Below are 13,450 nucleotides of genomic sequence, written 5' to 3'. Positions count from 1 at the left end.
TATGCTAATGTTAAGTAATACTTCTCACACATATACATTAGAGGAAGGATCCCATAGGAACTGGCAAGTCAGCACAAAAAAGCGTGGAGAAATAGGAAGTGCTGCTGACCACGTATTTCATCACTTAAAAGTTCATTCTTCTAAATCATTTTTATTTATAACAAACGTTTGAGACTATTTAGAGAACTTCGTCTTTTAATACTGCTTGACAATTCAGCACTTTGGTGACAGTTTGGAAATATTATAAGAACCCACTGCTGATTGTAAGAAAAAGCTTGTAAAGTACAATTTTTTTTTTTTTATAAACCAGATTGTATTAGCACTATTAATGCTCTCCAGTCCTTTACTCATGCAAGGCTTTACATCATAATGACTACATTGTATTGAAGTTGTGTTTTTTGTTTAGTCCTGAGCTCCTTGATACTGTAGCTCTGATCTTTCTTCTTCCCCTCTGTATTAAAGTATGTCAGCTTTTAAAATACATTGGTGTTCACACTGTAGACGTGTCCCAGGCACAGGCTGGACAATAAATTCAACATTCATTTTAGTCACAGTGTAAGCCCATATTTGCGTCTGCATTAAGCTGAGTCTGATTGGACTGATATGTCATGCATTATACAGATCATTAGAAATCACATTGGTGCACATGGAGACACTGAAATCCTACTTGTGTTATCTCTGTGCAAGTTTACTTAGTTTTGGTGGTATTGTTGTACGCATACAGTATGTGGCAGAAAGACACAAACTCAAAACTCAAGTAAAAGTACACCACAAAGACGTACCTAATAATGTCCTCCACTACAAGTAGCAGGACGACTAGAAGAACTAGTAAGTATAAAAGTACAAGCCCTTCACAAAGAAACAGATTTTTCTGGGTATCTTTTTGACTGTGTAACTGATAAACACTATTTTAAAGTATTTGAAGTCGATGCTATTAAAAATAAATACATTTAAATTTAAATAGACTTATATACAATGATAATAAAATAAAATAAAAAGCCAATTCATTGGCTAAGTTTACAAGAAACCTTGTAGGCATTAAAAGAGATGTTGTAGGCCAATTTTTTTATTAACACAAGTTATGTTAATTATATGACAAGTTATGGTAATTACATGATTGGTTTAGACGTGACTGTGCAAAGAGGAGTGAGCACGGAATACGTTTTTTAGACAAGGGACATTACAGATAGAATATTTAATAATCATCTTTGGTAAACTGTATCTTTGTCTGTTAGCCAATAATGTAGTGGTTGGGAATATGTCTCAACATTAAAAAAAAATTAATCCAGAGCTTTATTTTTTTATAAAGGCAGATAAAAAAAAAAGATAACTGGGAGATTAATTTACTGAAGCTAATAGAAAGGAGCTCCTTATGCCATGACTTGGGTGATAGCGACATGATTTGACATTAATTAAACAAATGGCGAGCAACATTGTTAGCATCTTTAATTACTTCGGTAGTTAATCTAGCTAGTTGCTACCACTCCTGACCTGTATAATACAAATAGTTTACATAATTAAACATGACCCAGGAAGCCCAAAAGAACCCACAGCCCAGAGACTAAGTGGACTGGATCCTTTGCCCAGGTAACCAGGAATCCAGTCAACAGCATCATGAACTCTTCAGCATCTTTTTCAGCTGCATCTCTCTGTGGTAAAACACACAGGGGGAAGTGCTATTCACCCACAATTGTCTATTCTCGCTGTGATTGACAGGTCAAAAAGAGTACACACCTACCCCCTCCCGCATTGAGAGCAGGGCCAGGTTAAGTTCTGGGGTTCGAACTTGTGATCTCAGGACGAAATAGGAAACAATGTTTCGGTTATTGTTGCACCACCTGACCTCGAAGTTTTTAATGAAGGTAAATGTGTAGTGGGCTATCGTAACCATTTTTTAGGTATTAACAAAAGCAATAAAACAATTATCCCAAACTGACTTTTTATCAGCTTACACATTGTTTTAGCAGCCCATACTGCCTCGTAGTGTCCTACCTGCAAGATAACCTGAATGCTCTGAAGGACACACACAGACCGTGGTGTCGTCTTAGAAGAGCTGTTATTGAGTTTCTTTCAAAATTCCCGCAATATGTAAGGCATTTCTCAGACTTTTGACTGCTTTCATCTGACACTATTTTTTAATTCACTCTGATCTAATGTTCATACAGACCAAATATTTATTACCAGTCCTGTCCTCGCCTGAGTTTCAGTGTCAACCTAAGACAACCTTGACTTCCTCTGTGTGTGTGTGTGTGTGTGTGTGTGTGTGTGTGTGTGTGTGTGTGTGTGTTTGTTTGCTTTTTCTGTTTGACTTGAAAATGAAATAGCATGTGCTCCCCTTGAAGAATTGTGAGATACCAGTCAGAGGGCATGTATAATGTTCTCCTGGTGACACAACGGCCTTGATGCTTCTCTCCGGGGTGCCACAGGTCCTTCTCACTTCCTTTCAACAGTTCCCCTTCCATTTGATTTCAACAACACTTTAGATTCCAACAGATTCTCATTCCACAGATATAGATTTTTTTCCTCGTCTGCTGGCTGTTTAAAGATCGTGGCGTCCCTGACTTTTAATGCTGCTGGACCTGGGCCCAGAGGATTACTACTGCTCTTTTTTTTTCTTGGAGAGCCATTAGAATAAAATGTAATATATCAACTCGCCATTAAGTCAGATTAGTGAGATCAAACACTTGACTTACTGAGAGAGATTGGAGTATCTGAATAGAAACCGGGGCTCCCTCCATCAAGAGGAACGAATCTCTGAGTTCTTTTCTGTAGTCATTTCTCTCGACTTGTGCAAATGATTAGGAAAGAGATTATCTCAATTGTGTTTGAGTTGAAGTCAGCTTGAATTTCCACGCCATTTATTCAGCTCTTTGCATGAAGCGCCTGCAGAAATCACAGTTTTGTTTTGGTTTTTGTTTTTTTGTGGATGTAAACAGAACAAAAGGGAAAAACAAAGAGGCACAAATCACTGCTCTAATGTGTCCTGAGGAACTAAGGGTTATCATCCACCCTCCCAGGGCAAGTAGTATTTAAAAATGACAACTGTACAACAGTCAGTGCTTGTCACATCATCAGGAGTTTACACTTTTTTGGTGGATTTATCTATGATCAATTAGATGTCGTAAATGGATTAAACTTAACATCAGGTAAGGTTTTTAAATTTGTGTCATGCTGTATGCAGCGAGTTATAGAAATATATTTATTCAACAGCATTGTGCTTTACTTCATACTACGAATCCTGTAGCAGATTATTTTGATATAATATATACTATGGCAACAATTTATTGCAATACCAAATTTTTTTTTTTTTATATCAGTGTGTCTTGTTAATTGTAAATTCTTCTTGTGATGCCCTCTGTCACGAAGCCCATGGGTGGAAGGACACTCTTATCTGAAAGCATCGCTGGTCCTCGACTTTGACAGCCCTCGCACTCATATGTCTGATCTCAAAGGCCCACATTGTTCCTGACATTTACTGCAATGCTCCACATTTGAATTTCCTCCCCAGCATGTGTTGACTTTTTGAGTGGGAGGAGTGAAACGCGGACTTCAATGTGCTCAGACAATGCCGCAAATTAGGAATGGCGCCCGCCTCAAAGGCAAAACAGCCCCGGAGATGGTGCTTAACATGACGTGCCCGGTGCTGGGTTCCCACGGGACTTCTCACACTCAGTCAGTTAGTAGACCATCACAGGACACGGAGGACTTATATTTTCTTACAGTAGAGTACTAGGGAAGATCTGTCAGAGTTGGCACAACGTAGCGTGGCATATATCACCACTCAAAAGCAACAGGAGCACACTTCCAGTGCTGTCTTTGAGCTAGCGTCTAGACACCAAAGAGAAATCGAAAACACAAATCCCATCAGCACCGCGCATTTCTATTGATTCTGACAGAATCGCATGTGGCGTCTCTCAGCGGGCCTTCTTAAAACATGAAGGGCTTTCATCCAGCCGTGTGTGACAAAAAAAATTGGGGCTTGGTATAAAAGCAAAGAAGCATATTTCATGACACACAAAAAAAGGCAAGCTCTCCTTTCCTTCTCAGCCACATCCAGCATGAACACAAGACCAGTATGCTTTCCTTCCCAGGGAAAATCCTCTGATGTGTGTGATTTCAATATGCAACTGGAACACATCCAAAGTGCGTGTTTGTGTATATCTTAAGAGTGTGTTGAATAGTGCACACAGCTGCGATTTGGGGTGTACGCCAGTCTTTGAGGCCGCGAGGTGCGCTCAGAGATTCCCCACTTTTTATATTTGATTTCATATTTCAGCTCCCCTCAGGTGAGTGAGATGGAGTCTTAATGAAAGGAGCGTGGAACCCTGGTGCTGTCCCATCAGCCCACTGGCCCAGCTCAGGCAGCCGAGCCCCAGTCCTCAGCACCGCCTAGCAAGATGCCATCCTTGCCTTCTGAATAGCTGGGTCATTTCATCCCCAGCAGGGCTTCCTCATATGGAACCTCATTTCTGCTGTGGATTTCTCATCTCTGCCCAACGTCTAGCTCGCCTCTGGCTTTTTTTAAGCTTTTACATTTGATTTTGATCATGGCTCTCTGCCAGGCGTGATGAATGGCCTTTTGATGCTTTGATTTGTTCATTTAATGGCTAATGCTATGTTTTTTTGTCTCAGGTTTCAGGGATCTCCTCAGCTTCCACTGATGGTCCGATTGACCGATAGTCCAATTACTAATCCATTTATCGCTTTGGCAGCAGGACATACCTAAAGCCTTTTACCGAGGAACTTTCTGGTAGTACTGAGTCAGTGTGTCAATGTACTGAATATTGATAGGGCTGTCAGGTTTTATTGGATTACTGTTTATGTCCGGTACTTGTGATTGCAGGTTAAGACAGGTTTGTTATTATTGGATCAACAGGGGATTTGCGTGTTGCTGTTGATGGTAGATATAGAAACAGCCCAGCTATGATGTCAGCATTTTGACATTGAATCCTGTGCTACAGAAGCATCCCGCATAAATTTTTTTCTTGGTGAAAATATTCCTGTTGAATATTTTTACCGCTTTCAGCTTTGATTGACACACAAGATGGCTGCCTTGCCTTTCCTGTGTTTGTTGTGCATGTTCTGGGATTAATATGTTTTCTGATTCAATATCAGCGCAAACACTGGATGCAGTAAGGCACAACATGACACGACAGCACCTTCTCATGCTCCTATTGTTTTTTTTTCTAATAGATTGATTATAGATTGATATAATTGATTGATTATTTTTTCTAATAGATTATTAATCCGAGTGGAACCTCGGATTACGAGCATAATTCGCCGGAAGCAAGCTCGTATTCCAAAACACTCGTAAATCAAAGCACATCTTCCCATAATGGAAATTGAAATAAATACATACAAATAATTAACACAAAATATAAATTAAAAATAAAACAAATTAACCTGCACGTTACCTTAAAAAAAGTAAAAATTAAAATCCAGACAGATAAGTGTTTCCATGTGTTTTTCTCTCTCCTGCGCTGCTGAGTGTGTGTTATGTGTGTACGCGAGCGTAATTTAACACCGTGCCGGTTGTGTGTAAGTGAAGCATCCCCTCTCTGTTTCACACACACACACACACATTAAAAACACATTAAAGGCGAGAGAGAGAGAGAGAGAGCCGGCACGGTGTCAAATTACGCGTGCACACACATAACACACACTCAAACGCTGACACACACTAACGACGAGAGAGAGTGTGTGCGAACCTGCGTGGTGTCAAATCACACATAACACACACACTGCAGCGCAAGAGAAAAAAAACACACACACATAACACACACACTCAAACACTGACACACAATAAAGGCGAGAGAGAAAGAGCGTGTGTGTTTGTGTGTGACCGGCGCGGTGTCAAATTATGTGTGCACACACATAACACACACACTATGCAGTGCAGGAGAAAGAAAAACACACACACACGGATGTTGATTATACCAGTAAGAGACGAGCACTAAGACCCAGCAGGGAAGATGAATATCCGCAGCGCCAGAGAGAAGAAAAACCATTGGCTCAGTTGTGATGATGCGACGCTCGGTGTCAAAACAAGAAGCGCATGCGTTACACATGATACTCGGGGCTCGTAAACCACGACAACGCTCGATTTTTTAGTCAAAATTTTAAAAAAATGTTTGCTCGTCTTGCCGGACACGCGTAAACCGCGTTACTCGTAATCCAAGGTTCCACTGTATCTCATTTATTTTAAAAAATTAGCTCCCCAAAATGGTTATGAAAAAAGCCCAAAGGTAATTTCAACATTCTCTTGTACTCGACATTTTAAATCTAATAATAAAGACCAAATAATTTGAAGCCTTAAGTATCTATTTATGTTGGTATTCACTTCTTCCTGAAAGATGGTCATGTAATTATGACCCCTAAGTACAGTTGTACCTCGGCCGTTTCACCTTTGAAATTTAAATAGAAATTTTGTAAGAAATTTGCATTGGCATATAAAGCATTATCGCATACGAGCGACCAAACCGCTTGCACGTAGTTCCAGTTACGCATACTTCCGGTAACCAATTGAAACTTGTTTTAGTCAGCGGAAAGCCACGGACTCAAACAATTATTTTTAGCATTTTGTGCAAGATTTAGTAAATACATAGTACGATGGGTCCCAAGAATGTTATCTGGGATGAAAAAGAAAGCAAGAAGAAAACAGCCAGCTTTGGTCTAGTTTTTAAAGCAGCCGGTGCCAAGAGGAATTATAAATTTAGGTTAAGAGAGGTTTAATGTCTATTCATGTCCTATTTTACTTAATTTACATGTTTATTCTAAATGTTTTTATTGTTTTTATATGCAAAAATATAACTATGGTGTTAAAATTGGTAATATTGGTAATATTTTTGGAGCGGCTGGAACATGACATGTGTCCATGAATCATAATCAGTGTTTTAAAAAAGTATGTTCAGTCAATCAAATCTGAATGGATACAACCATAATTTGTCATATCTATAATGTGAGTGTAATGTGTAACTTCTGAATGTTACGGTTAATTGATTATCTGGATACATTTTTTTCAATATTTCTATAAGGACTTTGCAATGTGAGGTTTCTGGACATAGGAAGATGTTCAGGAAAGTTTACCCTCCTTGGTAAGATGAGAAGCTGTCAGTGTTTATAGCTGCTATAACACAAGTAAGAACTGAGGCTAATTTACTTTATGGACATTCAACATGAAATGTAGCTATACATGCATAAAAATATGACAATGTATGATTTTTAATAAATGAAAAAATGCAGTCGTTGTCATGTTATTATGTTATAAGAGAAATAAACCATTTTAGGGTGGTAACTATTAGAGTTTCATCACTCGATCCAGTCATCCACTGTCTTTTCTACAAAATTACACTATGGAGTGATTTACACTTTAGTATTATGGTTACTGTGACAGCCCTAATTCAAACATGAATCCACACATGTATTCAAAATTAAGCAAATGAACAAATTCCAGAGTGTCCTCAGTTTTCAGGAATGCACGCTGCTTTCACAGATATTCTTCTGCTTGGCATAAAGCAGCAGGTGGTGTCCCTCTAGGGACAGAAAATAAGATTGATTACTCCAGCAGGCTAGATTTCCCCTTCTTTGTGTTCTGAGCCAGACAAAGAACAATACTGGCATGGTACCATTCAGTACCGCTGGTCTGTATCAGCACTCATTGCATGTTCTGTTCTGTATAGGTGAATGCTGTCACTTGTCAGCACAGAGACGTGCATGCCATTAAAGAGGCTTTATTGTGGAGGCTTGAGAAGAAGTGCCGTGAGAAGCTAAAGAAGCTGAGTGTTTGAATAGAGCAGAAGTGTCAATAGGCAAAGGAGGAGGAACGAGTCGGTCTGAAAAGACTACAGAAAAGACTGTCTCGCTCAGTCTCTCTCATTACACTGATTAAACACTGAGCAAATTTGATGATGATGTTGGCTTCTTCTAAAGAGCTTCTACTTTTCCTTCTGTCGTCTTTTAGAGTGGGATAAATAATCAAGCAACATCAACACTGAATCACACGCAGTAGATAATGATTAAATATCAGTTTCTCAGTAATAGGACCAGGAGTTATAATGATAGCCATGCAAAACAGAGACGGTGGCATATGACGGCTATTTGAGATAAAACCCACGCTTCTCATCCTGCGACTTAAAGAGAACGCTGTTAAGAGTTTTGAGACCAAAGTAAGCTGCAAACATTTATTTGAAACCCACTGCCTTGGAACAGGCACCAATCGTTCATGTGGTACCGTTGCCAGTTTCATAATCCATTTACCACCTGCAAACCCTGGCCTACTCACAAACACACACACTGCCTCAGCCTCCAGGTTCTTGAAGATGTCTCCCAGACGTCTCTTTTAACTAGGATGCGTGCAGATGTGAAAAGTCGCTGCAATCCCTTATTAACTAAGCGGGAGAGTCGTAGAGTCATGAGATGCGCGCGGCATAGTCATCAATCTTTCCTCCTCGTAAGCACATTCTAATTTATAAGTGCAAGCTATGCGCTTGTGGCTTTGTGCTGAGAACGTGTCGGTACGGCGCGACGCCACTTTCAGCCTCCTGCATTCCTGTGCATAATGTCATATAACATCACATGGAGAGATTAGAGCTGACTGACTTTTATCAGTGTGTGTGTGTGTGTGTGTGTGTGTGTGTGTGTGTGTGTGTGTGTGTGTGAGTGAGTGACTGTGAGATGTCCATTCGTCTATTTGGACGTGTTGGAGTGCTTGTGCAGGCTTGGCAGGCCGTGTGTTTGCCTGTTTGGCTTGTTCAGTCTCCAGAGATGTGCAGCTTTGTTTTTTTTCTGTCCACTCCTGCAGGATATTTAAGAATTAGACTGTCCCTGCTGACTGCTGAGCAGTTCTGCAAACATGCTGAAAAAAGAAAAAAATTATAAAAATAAAAGAATTCAGGGTAAAAGGCTAAAATTTAGGGTAAAAGGCTATGTCATCTTCTTTTTATAATTATTATTACTATTACTCTGTGATGGTATAAAGCAACAGAGTTAACATTAGCAGTAGTGCACACTCAACAGGGTGAATTTTTTTTTACATAAATGAACATGCCGTTTAAAAAAATGCTGAAATATCAAGAAAATAAGCAGTTTATTATTAATAAGCAGTTTTCCATGAAAACACAATAATTATCCTAATTAATAATAATACTTGATGTACATAAAGATTAAGAGAAAACAAAGGAAAAAGTGACCTAATATTTGTCCTTTCATTGTATATATAGAACATTCTTATGCAGGTGGGAAAAAATAAAGCAATTAGAAGAAATTAAATGATTTATTCTGAGCTTATAGAGAGGCACAGATATGTTGTGAGACACGGGCCAGAAAGGGTTCATAAATGGGATTTTAAACATAAGAATTAAAAGCAATTACGTTGACGATATCTCTATCTACTGATACACTTATTGGTTTGAAGAATGGAAATATAGTGCAGTGGGTTTTTTTCCATTTCGTATCTGTGCCTACTCCAGCTTCAGATACTGGTTTGTTACTAACAGCAAGGGAAACTGATGGAACCTCTATTCTGAGATGCTTTTCAGTTCCTCGTGGATGTACAGAGTGCTTATTTGAGTTAGGGTAGTCTTTCTGTCAGTATGACGCAGTCTGTCAATTTTCTTTTGACTTGGCACATTGTCTATTTACATTGCATATACCTCACACTTTACAGGATGTGTGATATTGTATCTACAAGCTGTGAGTACAAATCAAGCCTTCTGTTGACTGTTTGAAAAGAACACAGCATACCAGCAGATGTGTGATGGTGTGTGTGTGTGTGTTTGTTTAGGCAGGATGATATATAATGTGTATATGTTCAGGGGTTAGATGTATAGATGCTCGTAGTGTAACACGACTTGTTTGTAGGCTCAGCAGGTAGCACAGGCAGGTGAAAACCAGCCAACCATAACAACAGCATCAATATCACTTCTAAAGTCTACAGGCAGGGAAGACATTTCTGCTGCACATTTCACAACTCCCATTGATGCTTTCAGGGGTTGCCATGACAGCACAGCGCTCGGCTTTTTAACGGAGGAGATTTAGTTAATCTAAAAAAGAGGCTGTAGCTGTAACATCTCTCCCGTGGCGAGGCGGCTCTCCATCGATCAGTGGTGAGAGAGCGGTGACTGCAGCTCACACCCCTTTCCGTGGCAGAATGCAGGGAGGGACGTGGAATAAAAAGCAGAAGCGCTACGAGAGTTGTGAAGCGTTCCCAATTAAGACACAATCAGAGCACGGCTGAGCGGTGCCATTGCTCTCCCACAGGCTCCCAGTCTGCCGGAGTGGAATGGTTTCATCTGTGAGATAGTAAGCGTCTTAGATTGCCCGTGTGGTCCCCATGCCATACTGCCATATGCAAACCCAACAAACCTCCCCCATTTTAATTCTCGGTGATGAGCCAAAGTAATGCATCCAATCGCTAAGCGTCTGTGATTCATTCAGCTACAGAAGAAGTGAATTGTAAAGAATAGTAAAGGTAGAAAAAGGCCAACAATGGTCAGGTGATGAGATGTGCAGTCTGTAACAGTGGATTTAATCTTGTCTGAATCTGCAGTTTGATACAGTGTGGAGTCGAAGAAAACATACCAGTTTAACACCTGCAATGTGATTTACTTCTCCCTGAGAATCACTTTAGAAACAGAGATTATGTGTGTAAATTAAAACCTTAGGGTGGACCGTAGTGAAAGAACAATAAAATGCATCTTCTTACATTACTTTAATAACCTAAGCATTATTTGCTGTAGAGACCTACATTAAATTGCATTCTGGAGTGCAGGAATGGGCTTGTCTCTACGGCTTCATTCAAACACTGCTGCAGAATTGAACACTTTAATGTAAGGGCTTTATGGAGCGTTTGTACTCCAGTTTATTTAAAACTCAGTACCACAGCAAAGGGGATTTTTTTTTTTTTGCAAACAGCAGACACTCACTTAAACCCAATGTATACCCAATAATACATGTAACAAATAATCGAAATAAAACAAACCAAATAAATGAGGTCACTGACAAATTAGATCTTATTCATGCATCAGTGCATTTTAGTTCCACATGGAGCTTTATTATATATGTTTATATAAACTACAAGTTTTACTAAAAGTTATGTAGTTATGTGTAATTGTTAATATTTCTATTTATAAAACAGTGCTTGAATCTGATTGGTCAAACTTCTGGTCAAGGTCTGATTGTGCTCATTCTAATGCTAACTAACGTATATCAGATGTTCCACAGCAGTAAATCTAATTAATAAATCAGAAGGTAGCTGCACTCCATTTGCGTGCCTTGTAGTGATGGGTCGTTCATAAACGATTCATTATTTTTGAACGAATCTTTAACGTGACTCAGAAGAACAAGTAGTCTCAGAGAGTGATTTGTTCTTTTTCTGCTGTGCGCGCATGCGCAAATAATCGCAAAACCTCAGTAGGTTATGTAAAGGAAACAGAATTCTTTCTCAATGACTCTTCTACTCCGAGTCGTTTGTTCTTTTGTCACGTGACTTCCATGGACGCTATGCAATGCAATAGATTCAAAATAACGAACGACTCAGACTGGAAGATATGAGAAGTGAACTACTCATTCTGTTTATTATAATATGTCTTTAGCTGCATTGTAATATTTTTATTACTTGAACTATAGCCAAAATTTGTGTATGCAGACATATTGTTTTTTTTTTATTGAAAATGCAACATTTTATTTCATTTCAAATGAATGAAATGAACTAAATGACTAAAAAAAAGATTTGTTAATTTTGATGAATGAGATTCAAAGAACCGAGTCACTAAAACGATTCAAACTTCTCATCACTAATGTCTTGTTGCATCACTGAACCCATACTCTGTCATTATATTTAACATTTAGCTTTTTGTTGAACTTACATATTTTTCTGCTTAAAAATACTGTCACATTAATATTTTGATCCGTGAATTCTGTATTTACTGTAGGGATCAATTAATTTGTTGTGTGATGAGGCATGTGTTCACTAGAGCTGTGACTCACAGGTATATTACTATTTTGGTTAGGTTTTTGGGCATTGCAATTTTAACAGAAGTTTAACAAAACTAATGTTTACTGATTTGCCTCAATTCATGTAATTTATTACATGAATTAAAGTATTATTATTAAAAACCACTAAAAGCATCCAATAAGCATCAATTTGGTACACTTGATTGTTTTAATTGTCGTGTGAGGTAAAAAGGGATACAGTAAATCCCCAAGATATAAATGAGTTCCGTTCAGAGAGCTTGTTTGTAAGTTTAATTTGTTCATAAGTCCAACAAACATTGTCTAGGTACTAAGATACTAACACAATTGGCTATACACAGTACAAAACTAACATGGTCCATGATCTTGTCTTTGTTCTTTAAAATTGTGCCAATGGTTTAACAAGAACAAACAACGTCTGCCATCTTTTCACCTCGCTTCATTCTCTCACTTATTTTCACTTAGCAGAACCAGCTTCATTTTGAGACTGCTTTTATGCTTGCTTTCGGACATCCTGGGATGCACGCAAACATGAAGTTTGTAATTGGAATGCTTGTATGTTGGGGACTTACTATAATTACATTTTCTGTCCAGGCTCCAGCTTTGCACTCCAGTCCCATAGGTGGCAGCACCAACCGCCTACAAACTCCATAGAAGCAGAAGCAGCAATCTTTTAAATTGATAACAATTAAGGAAGATGGAAGCAGTCTTTATTTTCTTTAAAGGTTGTGGTCTATTTTCAATAAATGTATAAATTTTAGACTCTTCCTTGTTTCCCAGTTTGCAGTACCTGAATTCATTTTATAAGCATGGCTCAATTTTGAGTCAAGAATTGACCCACTGATCTAATGAATTTAACAGACCTCCAAAAGATGGATTAAATTGCATAATTAATTAAATCTCATACTTAAGTGTTCATCCTACACAATTAAAACGTGGTAGATGTTGTATATTGTTACTCTAAGGCCACATTACCCTAAGGCCAAGCTTTTGTTTTGCATATAGACAATATATATCAATGAAAATAAATGTCAACAGCCTGAAATGATTTGCAAGCACGTTTTGTTTTCAGTAAGAAAAATTATTTTTAAAGAGGCCAATTTCTGTCTTTATTTTGAATAGAAAACAGATTTTTGGTACACAGAGAAGTCAAAAATCTGTCAAACATGGCTCACGTGCCAAAGAGCATAATTCATATCTGGGTTCTGCTGTGATGATGTCATCAGCATCAAGAGAGCCTGTGAAAGGTTTTTCTAAAGTCTATTTGAGACTTGAATATGTTCCCTTGTTACGGTTATAACATGCAAAAACCTTAATTACAGCACTGTCTTAATTTCACCCATCACAAAGTAGCATGTTATTATTCCCCTTTACATAAGCAACTGCTTATACAGTTTACTCGAGTGAAGAAAGTGAGCTAGCTATAGCTTCAGACGTTTATTGTTGCAGCTACCTCAGTGTCATGACTTCCATTAAAGAG

The 13,450-nt window shown here is 38.5% G+C and overlaps 1 protein-coding gene across 2 annotated transcripts in view; it reads left to right on the top strand.

Annotated features, from left to right (window-relative positions):
- efcab11 (EF-hand calcium binding domain 11) overlaps positions 1 to 13,450 on the top strand; it is an 84,086-nt gene that overhangs the window by 63,014 nt on the left and 7,622 nt on the right. Inside the window, exon 6 of one of the 2 annotated variants that reach the window (XM_053510166.1) lies at positions 12,565 to 12,653. The exons of the other annotated variant lie outside the window; for it this stretch is intronic. Within the exon in view, the coding sequence (XP_053366141.1) occupies positions 12,565 to 12,592 (28 nt within the window). The 3' untranslated portion in view covers positions 12,593 to 12,653. Of the gene's footprint in view, positions 1 to 12,564; positions 12,654 to 13,450 lie in introns of those variants that run through there. 2 annotated transcript variants of the gene reach the window in all.

Source organism: Clarias gariepinus, chromosome 13, assembly GCF_024256425.1.
Source record: "Clarias gariepinus isolate MV-2021 ecotype Netherlands chromosome 13, CGAR_prim_01v2, whole genome shotgun sequence".
Classification (NCBI taxonomy): domain Eukaryota; kingdom Metazoa; phylum Chordata; class Actinopteri; order Siluriformes; family Clariidae; genus Clarias; species Clarias gariepinus.
This window is presented reverse-complemented; position numbering and strand designations above follow the sequence as displayed.